Source organism: Parasteatoda tepidariorum, chromosome 10 (assembly GCF_982258835.1).
Source record: "Parasteatoda tepidariorum strain Cologne lab strain chromosome 10, Ptep-v5.0, whole genome shotgun sequence".
Taxonomy (NCBI): Eukaryota; Metazoa; Arthropoda; class Arachnida; order Araneae; family Theridiidae; genus Parasteatoda; species Parasteatoda tepidariorum.
This window is the reverse complement of record NC_141764.1, coordinates 26,451,347-26,474,873: the sequence shown is the minus strand read 5'-3', so window position 1 is coordinate 26,474,873 and position 23,527 is coordinate 26,451,347. Positions and strand designations below refer to the sequence as shown.

The 23,527-nt window shown below is 28.7% G+C and overlaps 1 protein-coding gene across 3 annotated transcripts in view; it reads left to right on the top strand.

Annotated features, from left to right (window-relative positions):
- The first annotated feature begins 1,452 nt into the window (after positions 1 to 1,452).
- The window catches only part of LOC107439559 (cellular tumor antigen p53), a 29,645-nt gene continuing 7,570 nt past the window's right edge, over positions 1,453 to 23,527 (top strand). Inside the window, exons 1-12 of one of the 3 annotated variants that reach the window (XM_016052199.5) lie at positions 1,453 to 1,822; positions 4,640 to 4,693; positions 6,090 to 6,169; positions 7,770 to 7,806; positions 10,202 to 10,272; positions 14,261 to 14,318; positions 14,645 to 14,709; positions 14,785 to 14,863; positions 17,900 to 18,083; positions 20,218 to 20,328; positions 20,426 to 20,528; positions 22,877 to 23,001. In XM_016052199.5, coding sequence (XP_015907685.1) covers positions 6,096 to 6,169; positions 7,770 to 7,806; positions 10,202 to 10,272; positions 14,261 to 14,318; positions 14,645 to 14,709; positions 14,785 to 14,863; positions 17,900 to 18,083; positions 20,218 to 20,328; positions 20,426 to 20,528; positions 22,877 to 23,001 — 907 coding nt within the window. In that variant the 5' untranslated portion in view covers positions 1,453 to 1,822; positions 4,640 to 4,693; positions 6,090 to 6,095. The remainder of the gene's footprint in view (positions 1,823 to 4,639; positions 4,694 to 6,089; positions 6,170 to 7,769; positions 7,807 to 10,201; positions 10,273 to 14,260; positions 14,319 to 14,644; positions 14,710 to 14,784; positions 14,864 to 17,899; positions 18,084 to 20,217; positions 20,329 to 20,425; positions 20,529 to 22,876; positions 23,002 to 23,527) is intronic. The other 2 variants (XR_015429729.1, XM_016052200.4) reach the window with 2 other exon arrangements.

The window sequence follows — 23,527 nt, the reverse complement described above, 5'->3', positions numbered from 1 at the left end:
TTTTTTTCATAAATAAGAATCTACAATTAATTCAACAGTTTTTATAAATCAGGAGAGAGTGAAAATAAGTATTAGTATTACAACTTTTAATTCTTTATTTCTAGCCAGATTACTATTTAAGAATTTTATTGAAAACTTGGAAATTCGCATGAATTATTCCGCTGGTTTGTTAGATATCATAGAATATTTTATTTAACTGCGTAAAATATACGAAAAATAATTTGAATAAATCAAAATATGTAAACAAAACAGAAATTTACTTTTATGTGGGAAGCTTATTTTGTGAGTAAAGCTTGTGTCAAATGATTTTCTTAGCATGAGTGCTTTTCATAGTTCAGTTTCATACCTTAAGAAAGGTATTCAGGTACTTATTAATTTCGGGAGAAATAAAAGAATTATCAGCATAGTATTGTAACAATGAATTAAGAATCTCTGTTGGATTTCTTATTTTTTTCAATCAGTGTCGGAGTTTTTTTCATGCCCCCCCCCCCCAGAAATGCAATACCCAACAATAATGGAAGAAACACTTTCAGTTTTTTGATATTTTTCAAATTCATCAAGAAGTACTGAAATAATAATTTTATAACTTTAGATTTTAGAGGTGTTTCGACCATTCGATTTCTGAAACTTATCAGTAAAGCTGTGAGATTTAAAAGGTTTGAGGGACCGGCAATAAGTTACGAGAGAAAAAGAGTGTTTTTGAACACCCTAACTGGAAAACATAATAATAAGCATGTAACTCGTATCGATTAATCTGATTATCATAAAATTTCATAAATCTAGCTTAAATATTTATGCAGACTTGGACATATATTTATAAAATTGAAACAAATTTTTTTTCGCCATGCATTTTCCTACTATGACTGTAGAAAGTTTTTTCTACAGTCATAGTAGGAAAATCATAGTAGGAATTCAATAAAATTAAAGGAAATTTTTTTATTTATTAATAAAAATATCTTTTTTGAAATTTGAAAACAAAGCTCGTCAAAAACTACTCACGTCATGAACTTTTAAAATAGCTCTTTCATATTGCGCATATGCGGAAGACATTCGAAAAGTTTTTTCCTTAATTTTGTTTTTAACCGTTTTGGTAACTTATGGAAAAAATCTGATTCGAATCTCAAATTTAGTTAATCATAACGAGACAAAGTATAAGCGGTAAAGATCCTGCAGCTCTCCAGTAAATTACTGGAAGCGGTAAATTACTGTCACTCAGCAATTTACGAAAAAAACTCAGTAATTTATTTTTTAGTAAAACTGCAACAATGGAAATAATTTTCCTCTACGGTGAAATTCGATACTGAGACGTGCTTGCAAGCAAGATTTTGTTACATTCATAAAAATATGACATACTTGTCAGCGGGATAAGCTACGTGGTGCGAAATCACACGCGTGTAACAAAAATCTTTAGCAGTAGAAATGAATCCCTAGCCAATGGGAATAACTGTATCCGTTCGACAAGATACAACATGTTGAGTTCCGATATTTTCAAAGTCGGAAGCAAATTCTAGCATTTAAAAATGCGCTAAATCCTTATAAAAGTTTCTACTGCGCATGCGTCATAAAGGCTTTATTCCTAAATGTTTAAGTCGTCTCGGTTTTTTTAATTTTTTTTTTATGCTCTAGTTTTCTTTTCTTATTGGCTCACTGACTTTGATTAAGGGCAGGCTTTAGTGATTTTTGTGTAATCACTCTCTGTCTATTGTATATGTCGGACGTTTGCTCGTCAAGTAGAAATTGTTGATGTTATTAAAAGATTTAAAATTTAGTTTCAATTATTTGAAAACGTGTCTTCAACAACAGAATTTAGATCATCACAAATGTAAATTTTGTTTTTTGTAATAGGAATTTTCTTCGTGTTGTAAATAAGCATATTCAAGGGGTAGATCTAGGCCTTGATCATTTGCCGGTTTTTAAATTACTTTTGATAGCTCTTATTAAGCATATTGAGCTAGCTTAAAATTTATATTAAATTATGTTTCTTGTTGCCTCTATGAAACCATTCCATTCGCTAGTATATTAAAATGGACACAATAACGTTTCCATCTAAATCTACCCCTATATGTTATGTTTTTACAATTGTTATATTATGTATGTGTTTTAATTAAATATCATGTTTTCCATAATATCATGAATTCCCTTTTAATAAATGTATTAATTTTATTTTTGTTGAATTTTTGAAACTGTTTCAAATTAAAGTGTTAAGCATTAATTTTGTAGCTCCCTTATTTTCTTTCTTTCTCTTTTTATAACATGTCGTTTGTTTCACAATGTTATCATTTCTAATATCTTCAATTGGTTTTCATTTTTGGTTAGACATTTTAATTGGTAGCAAATATGTTTTGACTTGATGGTAAACATATTTGTGATGTCTTATAAAATCTTTAATTGGTTAAAATATTCACTTGACAAAGATTTTAAAATACAATATGTTAATAATAATGTGTAAATTTAATGGATACTGGAGCTTCCTCCTCTCTTATGTGGCTCTGGAGACCCGACCTGATACAGTCATTTTTAACCATACAAAACATTCCTACTTATGGATAATGGTTTTCGTTTTCTTAGATATTAAGATTCTTTTCGACACAATCAATAAATCTTTGTGGTGGACTTTTGCCAGTCATTTTTCTTTCTGATTTAGCCAATAATATTCCTCTGCATCCACTCTCTTACACGACTAGCGAATCAGAGCCTCTATATTTTGATAAAGTTAATATCAGGTTCTGTAAATATTTTGTGAAGTTATATGTTAATCCTTCTGGTTTAAGATCTATTCACTTGAATTCCATCTTGAATATTTTGAAAGTTTTTCTTCATACGATTGTACCAATCTCTTCAGTTTTATTTCCTTTTTTTTACCAGTATTGTTATTGTCACATATTTTGATCGTAAACCTATATGTTTTGCTTCTCTAATGCATAGTGTGTATATATTAAGCTTGTTGTGTTCTTTAAGTCAAGGATATTTCTGTATTTTTGCCTGTTTGCACATAATACCGGCGCCAAGATGCCAAAATGTTTTTGTACGTAACGAAATTTTTAAAAAAAGAGTAAGTTGTGGTTTGCATTGAATGGCTACGAGTTATATCTTTCAAGTTATCTTTTTTGTGATGTTTTTTTTTCCATCCCACTGCTTGTGATTATTTTGGTGCGGGTACTGATACAGGAATCTTCCTTTTAAATTGGATATTTCATTCATGTATTGTTAATTACTTATTGAAGTATTTTCGGATAAGTTATTAAACCACTTAATTTTAATTGGTACTTATCAGTTTTAAGAAGGAGGGAGCATAAAAACTTATTACTACTGTAAATGTATTAGGTGCCTATTGTTACGGCACCTATTGCCACCTTTATTTAATTACGTTAAGCTTAGGTTGCTGATGCTAGGCTTAGGCATGTAAGAGGTGTTCAGCCTTTTTGACAAGGTTTTTTTTTAAGGGAAATTTTAATAGATTTAATAAAGTAATTTAAAATCTTGATTTTTATAATATTAGTAATAGTTTTTATAAATATTTGTTAAGTTAACTTGTTAATTTATTTTCTGAAAGAGGCATGGAAAGGCGAAATTTAAAGAATTGAAACTAGATTTACTTCATACTGAACCACCAGTTTTATAATATTAATTTTTTTCTTTCTTTACTTATGTCCAGGCAAGTTAATTTCATTTTTCCATGCTATGTTTTAAAAAATTATTTCTGTTTTAACTAAAGCATTTTAACTATTACTATATTTTATTGTTTTAACTATTATCTTAATATCTAATTGTCGTAAAATATTTATATTTAATAATGTTTGTTTTTTTTAAAATTTTGTTATTCGGTCGCCGAATGTTTGGTATTCAGCCAATGATTTTGACTGAATATTCGGCCAAATCACTATTCATTCATTACATCCCTAGTTAGGATAGTTTAGCAATTTTTTATGCCATTCCTTTATGAGACTGATAACTATTTTATGTTATCTTATCATTATCTTATGCAGTGTTTTCATTATAGAAAAAAAATGGGTGAGAATTTCTCACCCTTTCTCAAAAACAGGGTGAGATTTCAAAAAGTTAAGTGAGATTTCTATAAACTAAGAAAACACAAAAACTCTTGGAAAAAAAATCATTTCTTTAATTATAATACATTGAATATTTTTGGTGCATCATCATAGAAGATTTTGCCTTTACAAGGTATTTGTCCACCTTACATAAGTAGATAAAACATTTGAGCGTCTTACATGAAGAAACCTTACCTACGGTAAACACGTGGTTGCAGAGAAATGTGTTCTGAAAGTGGTTCCGTGGTTGTGTTCTGTTGTTCGAAAAGGTTCTGAACAATACTGCTAAATAGGGAAGCTAGATAATGGGGCAGATGTTGAAAATAATGAAAGATCCAGGAAGAAAAGTGAAACGGATTTTATTCTAAATGGCGTAATTCGAAGCTTTTTCCAAAATGCGAGAAATTCGCGAATTTTGAAATTGATTTATAGAATGCGCGAATTTCTCGCGGTAATCAATTTTTAATGCGAGAAAAGAAAAAAAATATGCGAGATTCTCGCGCTCTAGTGAAAACACTGCTTATGTATCATTATCTTATGTTATGTTATCATTTATGTGTATTACTAAATTTAATTTAAAAAATTTATTTTAGTTAAACATAGACGATTCCAGTCTCCCCAATTTTGGAAACAGGAAGACTTACTTGGTTAGTATAAAACAATTTGTCAAATAAATGACTTAAATATACATTCTTTGATTAAGGGTGTTAGTCGTTAGGTGAGTTGTATTACATAGACTGTAGAGGTGCGCAACCTGCGACCCGCCAACTGTTGATGTGCGACCAGCTAGAGCTTTTGAACACCATAAAAAAAGTTGAAAAATGAAAACAAATATTGAGAATTTTGTATTGCACATTTAAGTCATCACTTTCTAATGTGCTAAGTTTGCGCAGATTTTATCGTAAATTTACATTGTTTTTCTATCGCTTTTTCAACGGTTATTGCTGCAAAATTCTGCATAGTTTTAAAAACTTAATATTTTTAATAAGATATTACAATGTGTATTGTGATTTAAATTAATTGCTTTTTGACTGGCCTTGTTGCTGCTGATTTCATCATGAAAACAAGTATTTTTTTCAATTGTTTTTTTAGCATTTATAACTAGCAATTCCTTGTGGTTTTCAGAACGCCAATACATTTATTATGACTTGTGAGTTCAAGCATTTAAGTCATCACTTTTTGACATGCTTTATTTGTGCCAATTTCATGGCAAATCTAATTTTTTTTTAAAAGCTTATTGTCATGTGGTTTTGAAAATCGTAAGTTTTTTCGGCAATTCCCGCTATGCATTTGCTCATGATATTTATTTAAATACAATGTTATTGCAACAAAAAATATTAGATAAGTGGAGAAAAACTCGAATTTTTTAAACTGCTCACTGTTTGTAATTTTTGTAGCTTTGGAAATTTTTTAGAAAATGTTTTCTATTTAAAATTCATAAAGGCTCTAGAAGAAGAAATAATATTTCAAGTATAATACCAAATAAATATGGAAACTTTTTTTGTACTATAATGGTTTTAATTTAATTTTTGGGTTTTGTTTAAACCCTATAAAATTTTTTTATTTAAAATAGTTAATTCTATGTTATATTACTCATTAAAATAGGCATTTATAACTTTTTTTCTCAGTATTTATGTCTATCCTTTTTTTTTTCTGAAAAGGACGAAAATTTTTATTTATTTTTTTTTTTCATTTTTGAATAAATTCTAATAATTAAAAATATTCAATTTTCTGTAAATACATTACTTAGTTTACTGATAAAAAATTTCCATATTTACCTCCAACATGACTAAACATGTTTGCGGCCCTTCGTTAGTCAACCTGCTGCACATGTGGCCTTTCACTAAAAAATGTTGTGCATCCCTAAAAAGAACTAAGCTCCAAATTTTTAAATTAGTCATAAAACTTTGAAAGGATATTGTCAAATGATAATTTAATAAATACATGTAAATATATGCACGTTAAGTCTTAAAATGTAACTCTTTTTAAATTTAGCATTAACCATTCCTAAGTGCGTTAACTTAATTCTCTTGCATTCTTTAGCAGAAAATGGATAATAACTCATTTGAGTTGGAGAATGGAGATTCTAATGACCTTGGACATTTTAGTTCCAGTTGGAATCAGTGAGTATATTTTTAAGAAAGTTTTTGTTGATGTTTTAATTATAAGATTTTGATAACAATAGTCTGTATTTACGTTGCTCGTAAACTAACTCATATGAATATTTTGATGCCTATTATTGAAGAGGAACATCTATTGCTCTCAAAGTGCTTTATTACAAATATTTCATGAATTTCTAGCGAGTTAAACAACACTTTTTTTTAAAAAATAATTTTAAGTATTAAATTTGTTCTTGTAAACATTTATCAGTGTCTCCCCCCCCCCCCAGTGTCTTTAAAAAAGACGACTTGTTCCATCTGCCCTTTGATCGCTATAAGTGTGCCCTCCTTGCACTTTTTGTTAAAAATAAACCTCCATCCTTTAGCACTGCCTTTTTATTTTATTTTTCAGGAAAAGGTTATTTTCTAAAAGTAGTTAGCAGCATTTGCAAAAATTAATTATTTTTATTTTGATTTAAACTTAACACTAACTGATTGAAGCTCTGTTAAAATGTATTACTAATTTTAATAATAACACCAAAAAACACAGGTATGCTTTTTTTTTATTAGAAAAATCCAATAAAACCCATATTTAAGTGGGTTTTTTAATAAATGACAAAAAAAGGAGTTTGTTTGATAACCATTTTGTTTCCTGTTATTACTACAGTTATTATAATTCCACACATTTTTAAATATTTTCTCACATTATTTTATCACTTTTTAAGAAAGTAATATTAATTACATGCTAAGGAGCCGGAACAAAAAAAATGTAATGCATTTTTGAAATTTTCATCTTATGAAAACATATTTCAATCTCAATGATATCACATAATATTAAAATTATTTTCATCTCAGTCGTGAGATAAGATCTCATCTCAAAGCTCAGTTGTATGTTGTACTTGGTCTTACTTTAAAACTGAAAACGTTTGTTTATCAATGGGACCATTCATTAAGAATAATCGATACACGATGAATAAGGTTCAACTTTTAATATTAAAAATATGACTTGAAAATGCATCGTAAGTAATAACACTTAAAAATTAATAAATTAACAATGTCAAAAATTTGCAAAAATATATACTTAATGCAAAAGTATTTTAGGTACCAAAAAAAAAAAAGATTAATAGATGCATTTATTTATTTTAAACATTCAGAAATTTGCATTTGAACACACTTTTTTGGTTTCAGTGCAAATGATACATTTTTGACATTTATAACAGATTGCTTTTCGTCTTCTTTATATTCGTGTCAGCACAGAAAGCTCTTGTTTCAAAGGTTTATAAGCCTTCTGTAAATGTTGGATGTTTTGTTCATTGGTATTACTATATGCTTTTTTATCCTTTGTTACCATTTCTTAAATTAACAGCACCACGACTTTTGGTGTTTTCATTAACTAATGCGTAAACATCAAATTCGCTGTTTAAAGTATTAGGTTTTAAGCATATTAGGTTTTTACCTAAAAAAAAAACAAGTTACTTTCATTAAAAAAAATTTTTTTTTTTTTTTTTTTAAATTCTCATTGCATTGAAATTACCTTTTAATAGTGTTACAGCTTTCTTCTTTTTTAATTCAAATTAAATAAAACTTGTTATTCCCTTATTGACTTGATAATTTTTGTTTACAGGATTCTTATGACTGATGAACAGGCTCTTGATGAACAGGTAATAAAATTATGTAGCTGTGAAGCAGCTTTATCAGTATAATTCCAGCTTGTTAGCATATAGTCATTTAAAACTCATATATATTTATTTAGGAATTTTTTTTGCAGAAATTTTTTTTTTTAACATATATTAATTTGCATAAAGTAGTACTAATGTGATATTTAACATTAAATTTTACTGTGTTATTTAACCCATTGACTTACTAATATTTCTGGGATTCCCATCAGGATTGACTTTTTGCCGGCAGAAACTGGTTTTTGCCATGTAATTGACAGAAACTGGTTATAACCGGTAAAAACTGGCAGAAACTAAAAAAAACTTCTATATTAGTTTAACTCCACGTAAATGTAACAAACTTTTTAATTCATTGTTTGTAAATATATATTATTTTGCTTTTATTAAATATAAAGAGTGTAGTATAAGAAATATTTATATAAATATAAATACTATATTTTAGTTTATTATATTAAACTCTGAAATTTAGTAATTATTATCATTTAACTCTTAACATAACTGAATAGAGCTATTTTCGAATAGTTTTTTTCTTTTCAAGACATAATTTGCATGGCAACAATAGAATTATTATAACAGTAACAGTTTTAATCTTTTGTGGCTGGCAATGCCTGCTACTTCTGCTGGACTTGAGAAATTGTTTAGGTTTAGAAACTGCATCAAAACTTGTCTTTTGTTTTATATTACTGTAGAGTGCAAACAATGTAATATTTGATTTTAAATGGTAATAATTTTGAAAATAAATTTTACCTTGTATAATATTTAATTGTTTTTTCCATGAATTGTATGTTATTAAACTGTATGTCAATCTCAGTACTTTTGTCATTTTTCGAATTTCTGCCAGCCACAAATGTGGCAGAAAAGGGTTTCTGCCATGCCAGTTTTAACCGGTTTCTACCAGTGGTTTTAACCACCTCGGTAGAAACTTGCCAGCCTTGGTGCCCATAGTTGACCCCCATATTAACCACCTGACTTTAAGAAAATAAGCATATTTCTTTCCTTTAGAAAATAAGCATATTTCTTTGTACAGTACAGAACCTTTTATCCGGAAATCAGAAAACCGGAAAACCAAAAAACCGGAACGAAATTCGATAAATTTTCCCATCATTTAAAGAAAAAAAAAATTTTTCCTCATAAGATTTCAGGATTTTTCTTTCTTTTTTTAAAGATGTTTACCTTACCATCATTTTGGAAATAATTATTAGCGTATTACTTCATCATTTTTTCTTCTTTTTAAGATTATTTCCAAATATTTTTTTTTTTTTTTACTTGGCAATAGTTGGCAGTTTTTTTTTAGTTTAACAATAAAAAAAACGGCTTTTTGTAGCGATTCAGAAAACCGGAAAAATCAGTTATCCGGAATAGCGATGGTCCCGATCGTTCCGGATAATCGGTTCCCTACTGTATATGATACGTAATGTTACAGCTGCTCAGCCCTTCTCAAAATAACAGAGATAAAGCTGTATAAGCCACTGGTTTAATGTATGAAAAACGTAACATTAAATGTAAAATTTTTATGTTTTTTAAGCTCATGGCTTTCAGTGCGACTGTTTAATTTATGATTAAACAGGACTGATTGTGCTCCGGAAAAAATCCGGATTTCCGGACTTTTCGCTAACAGTGATCCGGAGATTGAAGGTTCAGACGTTTCAAAAAATCATTGACAACAGAAGTTTCCGGAAATCAAATTTTCAAAGGTGGAACTTAAAAACACAGTTTATTTTATTTGTTTGTAAGGGAGAGCCAGAGATATACTTTATAAGCATATATTCATGATTAATATTCATTTTTTATCAATAAATAGTTGTTATAATCATAAACTCAAGAAGGAAAGACATATTTGTAAATCTTTATTACTTCATCATAGATATGTGTAAATGGTATAGGTATGTGTAAAATATTTTAAGTAAACTAAGAAATATTGAGAAAAAGGAAAAAAAACTTGTTTAAATTTTTTTCAATTTAAAATTTTTTTTTAACTCAAGAAATTTTCCGGAATTTTGACTTGGGCTCACAATCAGCCCTGATTGAAGCCAATTAAAATCAATACATGACAAAAGCTTGCTAATCTGAATTTAAAAAATTTTTATTGTTTCTTTTGTGTTTTTCCTCTTTGCAATTTTTTCTTCTTTATAGCTATTGTTCAACCTTTTTTTTTTTTATCTTTATTATATTTTAATTTTTCAGTATTGAAATTCTGTAAAAAATTCAAAAACAATTTTCTTTCTTCTCATATTTTTTTCCCAACTTTATGAGTTCATTATTTAAATTTTAAAGATTTATAACCTTTCTTTTTGGATTCTTTTGAAATATCTTGTTTTTAATACATTTTATGAATTCATCAAACTGTACGAATCTCATAAATTTTTCTTTATTATTATAGACATTCAATTTAATGTTGACTGAGGAGATATCAAATACATCTGTTAGTACTTTTGAGAATTTGTTGGCTAAGTAAGTAAATGTTTAAATATTATTTGAATAATTTGTATTAGATTTTTTTAAAGAATATCCTTCTAATAAACTTGATTCAACATTTATAACCTTATTTATTTTATCTTGTAAAGTAAGAATCAGTGGTAAAGTATTTGTAATACAGTGAAGCCTCCAGAAGAGACTACCTCTAATTACAATCACTTTTGAGAGGCATGGAATTTTTTCTGTAGACTTTGTAAAGAAAACCTTTAGTAGAGACCATTAAAACCTTTCCCAGCAACTGGGCATACATCTGCACCAAATGTGGAAAAGATCAAATGAAGAAACCTGAAAAAATATCAAAACGTAAAAATGAAATTATAATTGTTCTATTGTGTTTATTAAAATATTATAGATGTAAACAACAGGCTGCAATAACTTCTTGTTTTATCTAATCTATATCTAATATAATATTTTAATATTATGGTAATATGGTAAATATTTACACTTGCTCGCGACATGAGCAGAAAAAAATTTCGTGATTAGAAACGTTGAACCTAAAGTAGAGAATGTGGAGTATGTAGTACAGGCAAGTTGGTTTATATATTTTTAAAATAGTCATGGAAATCAAAACAATGTCAATGCAAGACATTTTAATTAGATGCAAGAAAAGTGTAACTGTGAGTTAAGTTATACTACACCTGCCCCCTTGGAGAAATTTAAAAACACCAAGTCAGCTGAGACAACAATCATCTTATAAATACACATGAGATGACATATTTCTATCTCCATCGATTAAATATAAATAATTAAACCAGCTAGTATTGAATCTGGCTGAAAATACTTAAAAATAGATCGTATTTCTAACAGTTACACACAATTTCTCTGTCTCTGTAAGCCTGGTTACAAAAAGTCATTAAATCATTTACAAACAATGCTCTTTTTCAAAGATTTAACCGAGTGAATGTATAAACACGTATAGCTCAGTCGTATAAAAGTGTTTAACTATTACAAAGAAATTTTTGCCTAATGCTTTCCCAATATCACCCAAAGTTAATCCAAAATGGCAGTAGGGGCAATAAAAAAAACATGGGTTCTATGCTAATGGCCTTCAGGAAAAATTACTTAAAAAATGGGCTGGTTTGCATCATGTGATAACTAAATATTTAGTCTAGCTGCGGCTTCGTATTCAGCCAATCAATAATGAATTAAAAAATAAAATATTTTCTAAATTTAGGATTTTTCTTTGAAAATTTCTAGTTTTTCTCCTAAAACCCAGGTCTTTTTTTATACAGTGCCCGCCGCTAATAAAATCACCGGATAATAAAATCAGCCGCTTTATAAAATCAAATCAGCAAGTCCCGAATCGTTACAATATTAATACATGTTAAAAACATCCTTTAATAAAATCAACACCGCCGCTTTTTAAAATCAAAATTTTGACTACATAATAAATCAAAAGTGCGATATTTCAGCTTCTTTTGTCCTTATTTATAAAATTTTAATTTTTCGAAGTTTAAAGACTTTTTTAGAAGAAGCAATAGTTACTCACAAGCCTGTGAAACTGGTGTGGTTAGCACTTTCCTGCGATATTCATAGTGTAAGAGTTAAGGAAAAATGTGGGTGGTAAGCGGCGAGTTCATAGAAATCAATTTAACAGTGTCAATTCCTTGACTTGAATGAAGTTTGGAGAAACCCATCTCATTCAACAGGGGGTCGAAGGGGTTGAATTCTTATCTTACTTTTTATTGAATGAACCATAGAAGGGAGAGAAAGAAGTTTCTTTTGTTATCTATCTTAACAGAGAACATGAATAGATTTCCAAAAACTGTCTGTGCGCATGTTCCATATTATTTAGGCGAGGCCATTTGAGTAAATTATAGTTAGAGCACATATCATTTTTAAGTTCCTTTGGTGCTAAATTTTATCAGCATGCCGAAAAGGAAGGATTTGAGTCTTAAAGATAAATTCGAAGTGTTGCAAAACTATGATAAACTTCCTAAATGTAGTCAACGTGAAGCTGCAATTAAATTAGGGATTTCCCAAACTGCTCTTTTCAACATTCTGAAACAAAGGATAAATATTTCTGAGGAAATAAAAAAGAATGGAAATCTGTCAAGAAAGCGTAAGCGTGAAGGAAAATCGGAGGAAATTGAAATGGCTCTGTTAGAATGGTTCAAAAATGCACGCGAACGAAGAATTCCAATTTCCCGTGGAATTTTATTTCACAAAGCACAGGACTTTGCTAACTTATTTGGTGATTCTGATTTTAAAGCTACAGATGGGTGGCTAACCCGATGGAAAGAACGCAACAACATTGTCTATCGTAAATTGCATGGTGAAAAGCAAGATGCTGATTTTAGCTCTGCCGCCGATTGGGTAAATGACGTGTGGCCAACACTCATCAAAGACTATAAACCAGAGCAAATTTTCAACACAGATGAAACAGGATTATTTTTCCGAGCACTTCCTGAACACACACTGCTGTTTAAAAATGAATCGACTGGTGGATGTAAAAAAATGAAGGAAAGACTAACCGTGCTGCTAACATGCAACATGACAGGAACTGTGAAAAAAAATCCTTTAGTGATAGGAAAGAGTTTAAAACCTCGATGTTTTAAAGGAGTAAAACACCTGCCCACCAGTTATGCCAACAGCTATAACGCATGGATGACATCCAGCATCTTCACAAAATTTCTTCTTGAATGGGACAAGGAGCTGAAAAATGAAAAGGTCGTTTTACTTTTAGACAATTGTTCTGCGCACCCTGCTGATGAGGACTTGAGTTTGAAAAACATTAAATTAGTGTTTTTGCCACCCAACACTACAGCTATTATTCAACCCCTTGATCAGGGAATCATAAGATCATTCAAGTTTCATTACAGAAAAATGGTTGTTCAAAAAATCATTAGTGACATAGACTGTGACAGCTCTTCGGAACTCTTAACTGCAAACAAACTATCGAAATCCCTTACGATTTTGGAATCAATGCATTTGATTCGTAACTCATGGGACATTGTTTCAACCCAAACAATATCAAATTGCTTTAAAAAGTGTGGATTAAGCACTGGTGATGGAGCTGATAACTGTTTCGAAGAAATGCTCAGCAATGAAGAAAATGATATGGACGAGAATTTTTCATGTTACGTAGCTATTGACGATCACCTACAAACATCAGGAGAAAAATCTGATTCTGAAATTGTTACTGACATCAAAAATTGCAAAGTTATTTCCAATCAAGAAATGGAGGAATCAGACTCAGAAGATGAAATAAACTCATCAGTGCCATCTTCAACGGAAGTCAGAAAAGCACTTAATGTATTGCGGCAAGCTTTAGAACAAAGAGGAGGAAATATCGAAAACTATAAAAACTTCTATAAACTCTCAAATGATGTTGAAAAGTTAATTTTAAATAGTGCAACTCAAGCAACCATTGATCGGTTTTTTGCAAAAGTTTTGTAAATTTAATCTTATATAGGGTTTTACTTTATTAAAATAATTAAATTAGTTGAATAAACCATTAATGTTGTCATTATTTCAGCTTTTGAAGTGTGTGCATTTAGAATATATTTTAAAAATGTGATTTTTTTCTTCAAATGCTGAATCGCCTCTTAATAAAATCAGCCGCTTAATAAAATCAAAAGAGCATAAAACGAAAGTGATTTTAATAAACGGCGGGCACTGTAATTGATATAAATTGTTCATAAAATTATAGTTACATTACTATGCTGCCATGCAAAAGAAAAATTAACATAAGCGTCAAAAATTCTAAATTGAGATTTTTAATTTGGAATTTTCGTATGATTAACTACATATAATAAAAAAGAATATTTCTACAATCCCATTCTCTTATAGCATTAAAGTATTAGCAAGGGGAAAAAATAGTTGTCAAGCTGCTTTTCTTGAAATCTAGTGAAGCACCTACATTTCTTTTCCAGCTGAGTAATATGAGGAGAAAAAATGCCATTAAGTTTTTAATTAAATGTAGTTATTAAGTTTTATAATTATAAGTTTTATTTATTTTTAGTGGACAAGAACTTATACCTGTTCAGCCTTCCCAAGAGCTATTAAATATCATTAAGGATGTAAGTAAATTTCAAAATTATCTTATGTTCCACTCTGGTATTATAAATGTTATTTTTTTTTTTTTTACTGTTTTGTATTGCATGTTAATATACCTTGACTATTAATAAGCGAAGAAACTGCAAACTTTTTTTAATTGCAATGCTTTTAAACTTTTTTAATTAAGTGATTAAATTTGCAAATGACAAGTATTTATTACGACATTTACAAGACATTTGTATAAAGTAGTGGGGTTTTTTTTCTTCCTCAATGTATTTTTTTAATTGCATTATCAGGTCTATCTTTCTGCATTTTTATAAGATTATTAATCATTTAATGTTTTAATTAGGAAGTTGTAGAAATTGATCCTGTAACATCAACTAATATATCAAAACCAGCTTCGCTGCCTGCCAGGTAAAATTTAATCTTTATTGCAATCATAATTTTATAGTCAATTTAATTAAATGTAGTAATTGTTTTAATTTTCAGCCAAAACTGGCCTGGTGAATATGGTTTCAATGTTGGATTTAATTTCCAAGAAAAGAAAACAAAAGGTGTCACTTGGACAGTATGTATTTTGTTTTTAAAATTCAGTTGAATTGATTGATTGTTAATTAAAGACTTTAAATAGTAATCTTTATTAAACTAATACTTGTGAGATAATTATCAAGCTGAGTTCTATAAATTATCAGACTGGATTTCACTGTCAAAGAATCAATTGAGGCTTATAGACTTCATAATTTAACTTAATGTTGTCATATGTTAATAAAAAGAAAGCATTTTGATCCCAAAGTTGGTATAAATACTTAAAATATTTTATTAATTTTTACAGTTCATTTGGTTTAATGTATTTGAATATACAGCAATTTAAATCAAATATCTTAGCTAAGCTTGTTGCTTATTTTTCAAGTTTCAAAATTCAATGTTTTTATGAAATAAATGATTTTTGAAATGAATGTAATGGCCTGATCTTCGGCTGCAGCACAAATTCAGTTTTAGCTTTAAAAGCACAATAAATCTAAGTAATATATTATGCTCCATGCTTTTTAACATTCCAAGTTTCTATCATCATTTACAACTTATTGGATTAGATATTACATTTGGGTTAGATATTAAGAATTTGGATCTAAATCATAATAATGGGTATATTATAATTTGGAATGGGTATATTATAATTTGAATAATGGGTATATAATAATTTGGATCTAATAATGAATTCTCTCTCTCTCTCTTTTTTCTTCTTTTTTTTTTTGTAAAACATAAGTAATGAAAATTCGACTTGTAATTTAACTTTTTATAATTCCATGCATATTTTATAATCTTGGGTTATTCCTGATAATTATGACCAATGACTAAGAAATTAGTTAAATTATGTTGACAGGACTATATAGTTTATATTTATATATAGCATAATCTATTATTTTTATTTTTCCCTTATTTCATTGTTCTGTAATTTTTCCGTGATTTCTCTGCATTTTGAACTTATATATATATATATAAAACAAATATTCTAGTTATAATTATTCAATCAAATTTAAGTTTAAAAAGAAATTCTTTAAGGGTGCCCATTACTGGTACACATTTCCAAGTCGATAATAAAAAATAATGACACTATTGTTTTCATAATTTACTAAAAATAATGTAATGGAGTTATTTAATTTCTTAACAACTATCAAATTAAATAGAATATTAGTAATTATTAATTAGATGCAGTTCTTAAAGTTTAATACTAATGCCGACATGCTTTAAATTATAAATTTATGCTAAGTTTTATTATAAGGTACAGTTGTACATAACTTATATATATATATTTTTTAATAATTGTTTTAAAAGAATATTCACAGCGTAAATTAAAGTAGATCGAATCAACACATTTGACTTGCCTATTATTCGTCGTAGCCAAAGCTACAATGAATAATAAGCAAGGGGTGGCAAATTACCAGTAATTACAACTCAGTATAGAATTTAATAATCCAATTGGATATATTTTAAAAGTTTAAGGTTTCCCTCTTTAATAAATTATACTTTAAATTCTTAGTTCAGATAAAATATAGTTTTTTTAAAACATGATTAGGAATTTTTATGTATCCTTACTGATCTCTCACATAAATAATGAATCCTCTCACAAATATATTAATTGGACTGTTACATACTTTATTCCTGATTCTCATTAATAACTCAATATACTCTCTATGGTCTTAAAAAATTTTTATTCATCCTCTAATGAATCCTCTCACAAATATATTAAATGGACTGTTACATACTTTATTCCTGATTCTCATTAATAACTCATTATACTCTTTATGGTCTTAAAAAAATTTTATTCATTAATTACTTATCATTATTGATAGTTTGAAGTGCACAGTCGTTTAAAATGTCCATTTTCCTGTATGATCATAACCATTAAGAATCTCTCATTCATTCAAATGTATCAGGGTGCACAGCATTTTTAAAAAGTGCTTAAAGGTGCTTATTTTCGATTTTCCTTTTTTAAAAAGCCCTTAAAGGTGCTTTTTTCAGTGGGTGTTTTTAAAAAGTGCTTAATTTTCCCTTTTTCGAAATGAGATTTTTAATTTACCACGTTGATTTTCGCTATGAATTATGTTAAAAGGCACGGTTCACATTGTTCTATTCATCGTTTTCCCAATTAATTCAGCCCCAATCTATTTCGGCGTATTGTCAGTCCGTAGTGTATGAAAACGCCATTCGTTTTACTTGATTCAAAATTCCATTATTTTTGACAATTGTCAAAAACAATGCCATAATTTTTTTACATATATATATGTGGCAGTTAAAACAAGATAAAACCATCAATTGTCAAAAACTTTCCAACCCTGCCTAATTATGATATTTTTTAAAGTGCTTAAAAATATTTTTTTAGTGCTTAAATTGTGCATATTTTTAGTTGAATAATTTGGCTACACACCCTGTGTATTATCAAACACGTGGTAGTATTCACGCTCTTCTTGATTTTGCTTTTGCTCAGTTTTTAGGACATGTAATTTCGTACAAATAACTACTCCTAACCAATGTAATGCTATATGCTTTGAACAGAATTGGGAAATTTTATTGAAGTTTAAGAGCAAAATCACAAATTGCTTAAATTATTCAAGATCGCAAAAAGCACTTTGTTTGTATTAATTAAAAATCGTCATGTAATTCTAAAAGTGGGAGAGAGAAAATTAAGTGTTCCAATTTCAAGACATCATTCTTGCGAAGCAAAATTTCAAAATCAAATAAACACACGATGATGGGTTAAACTTTATGCACAATATTTAAAGGTGTCACTTAAAAAAATTTTAATATGTTTTTAACTTTGACTGTACTATATTAAATAAAGTCCAGTATTTCTGAAATAAAAGCAAATATTTACTCTAGTTTTATGTAGTTACAATATACCCACATTACATTATGATATCCATTTTCATTTAGACCGGAGGTTGTTTCATTGAGTGCCAACTATAGTATGCAAAATTATAATCTTAAAAATTTAAAATTTGTGATTAAGGTTCTTTTAACAACTTAAACTATTTTTCTGTGCGACTGCTGTTGTATTTATATGTTCATTTTACTTCATAATATTTATGTCAAAAATCATTTGCAGTACAATGCAGAGAAAAATAAATTATATGTTGGAAAGGAAGCCCCATGCCCTATAAACTTCTCTACAGTGTATGTCATGCCAGAAGGTGTCCAGATTAGAGCCACGGCTTTGTACAGCTCACCAGAGTCTGCTTCAGAAGTTGTTGAACGATGCATGAATCATATTCAGGAAGATGTAGTAAAGGGTATAAATATATTGTTTTAATTTTAAAACTTTCTTATTACAACTTTTACACATTTCTAACCGTTAAGCAATCTTGCAAAATTTGATGAGATTTGTAAGCAGATTTATAGAATGTCATGCAAAATCTGTCCTTAAAGTTCAGATGTTTAATATAAAATTTTTGAAGCTTTAGCAGAAATGCCAACCCTCCGGCTTTTGGCCGGAGACTGGCTTTTTGCAAGTTATGTTCTCCTCCGGGGTTTTCTCGAAAATCTCCGGTTTTTTTACTTACTTTTACTCGTAATGGAGTTTTATTCAATTTCAGCCTCAATGCGTCAGAGCTGGGCGTGTCCTGAGTTGTGACTATCGTAAGTGTTGCCCAATCAAGAGCGTTTTTTCTCCTTTTCTTTCTGAATCTGCAACCGCTGAGTTAGGCTTCTCTTCATAAATACTGCTTTGTGATTGGCTTCTTTCAGAAGCAAGAACGTACGCTGTATGTGCTGAAAAATTATTTTCGTTCTACAGTGAAGTGAAATGAAGTCAATATCAGCAACTTCCAATCTGAGTTTGTTTTTAGTGTGTTTCTGTCTTGATTTAGTTTGTTTTCTGTATGGAAATATATAATGGCAGCAAAAAATGTTAATACAAAATACTTATCTTCTTTCAACCAAGCTTATTCGGAAGAATTTCCTGGAATTATTGCTTCTGAAAGAGGATTGAATTCTGCCTTTTGCACTTTTAATTTCTTAAAAATTTTGATCATCGATCTAAAATATTTGTACTGAAAATGAAATTTCTAATTTTCCATTTGAAGATATGGTATTTATTTAGTTACCTAAACTTCTATTTATTATATTTTTTAAAAATAACTTAGTTTAGCCCATTTATTTATTTATTTTTAAATAAAAGATCACTAGCTTGAATAAATTTATGAAGTAGCTAAATAAATTTGCTTACTGTTGTTGCTATTCAGTATTATAGATATTAATATTGACAATTGTTTAATTTTGGTATATAATTTTAGCAATATGTTCAATAAATTTAATTATTCTTTATGTACTAAATAAAATCTCCCTTAAGACTTAAGTGTTGTTATTTATAAATCTTTTTTTTTTTTTTTTTTTTAAATTTTTGTGTTTTATTTTGCATGTTTCACTGTTGCGTGATCATTTCTCTCTTCCTTTCGAAAGCCTCCTCTTTTTTCCAGGTTGGCATACGTCTGCTTTAGAAACATGTTTCCTTTTCTTAACTGCTTTCATTCTTCTTTATCCAAAAAAATTCTTTAAATCAATCTCCCCCTTTCCAATTGCGTGTACTGAGAATGCATGTACTATGTGCTTGACAACTCAACCATAAGAAATCATTTCTTCCTTCTGAAGGCCTGTAGTTTCATTTCACATTTATTTAATTTTTTTTAATATCATTGTTGTGTTAATGTAATCAGATTTTTGTGCTTTTTAAATGCTATTTTGTTCTGGAATTGTTTTTTTTTTTTTTTTTTTTTTTTTTTTTTTTTTTTTTTAAAGTCAGTGAGGTTGTATTGAGACTTTTACAAAACATTTTGATTTTATGATAATCCTAAATCAAAGTAACTAAATTCTGTAGGATATATGAATAAATTATCAAATTATTACATAAGTATGAAACGTCTTAAGTCATATGAACTATTACATGTTCTCTTTCTTTTTTTATTGAATGATCATTTTTAACTACCTTCTACCTTAATAACAAATTTGATAAAAGTTTTTATTTATTTATTTTTTTAATATCATTGTTGTGTTAATGTAATAGCAATTGTGCTGTTTAAAATTTTCATTTGGTAATAGTTTTTTTTTTTTTTTTTTTTAAATATATAATTGTGTTAATATTAAAAAAACTTTCATTATTTGGCATAAAATCAAGGTTTGATTTTTTTTTATATTTATTATGTTTTTTATTAGTTAAATAGTTATTACTACTTCCTTATAACTATAAATATTATTTTCCTTATTACTATAAATATTTTTCAAAGCACAAAAATATTTCATTGCTTCAAACAAGATTGGAAAATGATTTTACCCTATCAATTGTATTTTTTCTTCTCTTCATATTTTTTTATGTTAACTAATTTTTAATAGCTACTAAAACTTTTTAATCTTGCTCTCTTTTTGATATAGATATTCCAGAGGCTGAACACCTTGTTAGATGTGAAAGTCCTATGGCCATTTATGAAGTAGACCCAACTACTAAGAGATACAGTGTTATCATACCATACGATAATCCTCCACGTTAGATCCTATATAATTTTAAAACATTTGCATATTTATTAGCCTATTGTTATTTAATTAACAAAATAAGTTTATTTTTCTTTCTTTTTTTTTCTAGCTGGTCAAAATTTTTCTACTTACATCTATAAGTTTGCGTGTTTTGGATCTTGTCCTGGCCCAAATCGAAGACCTTTGATGCTTGTCTTTTCACTTGAAAAAGAGTAAATATTTTTTTTTCTCTGTTTGTTTTCTTTTAAGTCATATTTATTTTGATGTTAATGATCAATTGTGACTGCAGGACAAGGAATTTAATCAAAATTACTGAAAAGTCGTTGGGGGGGGGGGAGCTTAAGTTTTCGATTTGATGGTCTATTAAAGTCTTAGAGGGTGTTTTTTTTTTTTTTTATTTGTTGTATAACAATTTTTTAAAATTATAATAAATCTTATAGCAAATTAGGGGTGTTTCATAATACATTCCATTGGTAAATCATTAATTGTCATGAACTTCCAGAACAGAGTCTAGACTGCACCTCTAGGGAAAAGACTATGTTATGTTTTCAAACATTAATATTATATATATAATATTGCAGTGATATGAAATTAAGTCCATTCATAAATATTTCAAGCTTCCAGATACGATGACATAATTGGGTTTATGTGGTGCATCTTGCAAAAAAAAAAAAAAAAATTATATATATAAAATTAAGCTGATCATCTAACTTATTATTTCATGCTCTCCAGGGATCTGTTAAGAAGAAATTTGGGTCCGTTAACGGACCCTTCACAAAATATCGTTTCATAAAAACAGATCTTTCACAAAATATTTTAACTTAAAAACAGACCCTTCACAAAATAATTTATCTTTTAATGGGACCCTTCACAAATTTGTTTATCTTCATTATTGTCTTGTTAATCGAATAAACCCTTCCCAGGAAGAGGGGGGAAGACAGATGTAAACGAACTAAATTTTTTTTTCGGCAGAGGCTTCTTCCATTATTCGTCCAAAATGAATATTCTGCATACAGCAGTATAGGCTAAATACCAAATATTTGTATGTTGCATCTCTAATTTAGTAGCAGCAATTGCTGTTTATTTTTCAAAATTTAATTTTTTTAATTATAATTTTAAAGTGTTGTGCATAATCTTGTATGTCTTTACAATTTAAAAACTCCTTGAAAAAGTATTTTGAAAAGTTGAAAGAATGTGACTTAACGTTTATTTTATATTCACAAATTACAAGTAATTTTTTCAAAATTTTACAAAAACGGACCTTTCACAAAATTTCTGGACAGACCCCTGCTCTCATATTATATGGATGGGTGCTCTAATGTAAACAATAACAAACGTCCTTAAACCGGAAGAAATTTAGAAAATTTCCGGTGTATCCCTCCGCTTATGTTATGACTACAAGGCGATACGTGAACAAGCCTAATATTCTATGCAATTTTGTTATTGTAATTTGGGTTCAAATCTAAACATAATTGTACCATTCATAAGAGCTTTTAGAAATGTATTGATTCTCAGAGGTCGTAAAGCCAAAAAAAATTTTGGAAAGTTAATATCTCATTGTGAATAATTCTTAAGGTTTGCCATGTTTTGTGTTTTATCCCTTATTTGGCTACATTTGAATAAAATGTCGCTAAGAATATCTTTTTAAGTTAGCTTAATTAGAAAATATTCTAGTGATTATAATATTAATATGATAATGCTGAAGTTTAAAGGCTGAAAGAAAGAACTCGGTACATGTGACAAACAGCAAAAAATATGATGCAATAATATGATGGCGAGTTTATTCAATCTGCGGCGTAAAAATATATCGGAAGCAGTAACCCGGAAGTCTTAAAAGAGCAATTTTACCACTAGCGCCACCACCCTTAGCTTTACACGATCACCCATCCATTATATATAATTTTAATAAAGCATGGTTTTTGCAAAAAAATTTTTTTTTAAATTTTTTTAGCATTGAATAAATTATTAAAATTACTTATGAAAGTTCCTACTCTGCACTTGTTAAAAGAAATTTTAAAAAAGCATTATTTTTGAGATATTTTACTGAATATTTTCTATGATTGGAGCCCTTGAGAAACTTTTTGCGGGGGAACCTTTGGTAATTGCATCTAGAATTAGATTATCTAACTAGTAACTAGTCATAACCAATCTTAAGAATGTGTAATTAATATTTTTTTAGGAATAATGGGCACTATGAATTTTGCTTAATTTTTACTGACAATTGCTTTTTCTAAAAAAAAAATTATGAACTGCATTTGAATAACATTTCATCGACACTACAATTTAAACACTTACTCTAACGTTATGGTTATCCTTAAGTATTTACATATTTATTAGGTATCTACTTATTTTAATTAATTTACTGATCCTTTTTGCTAGTTGCTGAAATGTTACTTAACATGCTTTTTATTCTTTTCAACTAAGATCTTCAATTTTTCTCGAATGGGAAGTGACGGTTGTTGAATTAGCATATGTGCGCAAAAATATTCTCGATGAGTCTGTTAATGTAAGAAAAATTTACGGTATTGAAAAGAATTTCATTGGTCTATATCTCTTTTAGCAATCAGTGCATTGGCAGGCAAAAGATAGATGTAAAAATCTGTGCCTGCCCTGGCCGTGACAGCAAGACCGAAGAAGAACAATCGGGTCCATCCAAAAAAAGAAAGAAGGGGACAGTTGAACCAGGTATAATAGTTATTTTGTGATTTCTTGAAATAAATTTAAAACTTTGATTCTATAAATCTTCCAAAATCTGTTACAAGTAGAGTGTTACTGAATAATGTGCCAAAAGAATTTTGTGGCCTTGTGGAGTAAGCAATGATGTGTTATGGGCAAATTAAGGAGAAGAAAAAAGAAAGCACTAGACGAAATAACAAAAATATATTTTCATTATTAGCGTATTAATGGACCTTGGTTTCTGAGAAGAGCTAAATAAAATTTTCGATGGCTATTTCCTTTATATTTTTGTATACTTTGATAAATATTTTCTTGAATTTGGTTTGACTCGTAAGTTTTAATCATTTATGTTGCATTATTCTTCTACCTGGCACATAAGGCCCTTAACTTCCTGCGCGAGCTCTGTGGGTCAGCAGCAGAGAATCTTAACTTAAACCAGCTTGTCTTCTTTATGTTAGCATCGGTCTGTCTTATTTGCACTTGCCTTCTGATGCCCACATTAAGGCTACTTGTGAGTGACTTTCTTAAAATATGA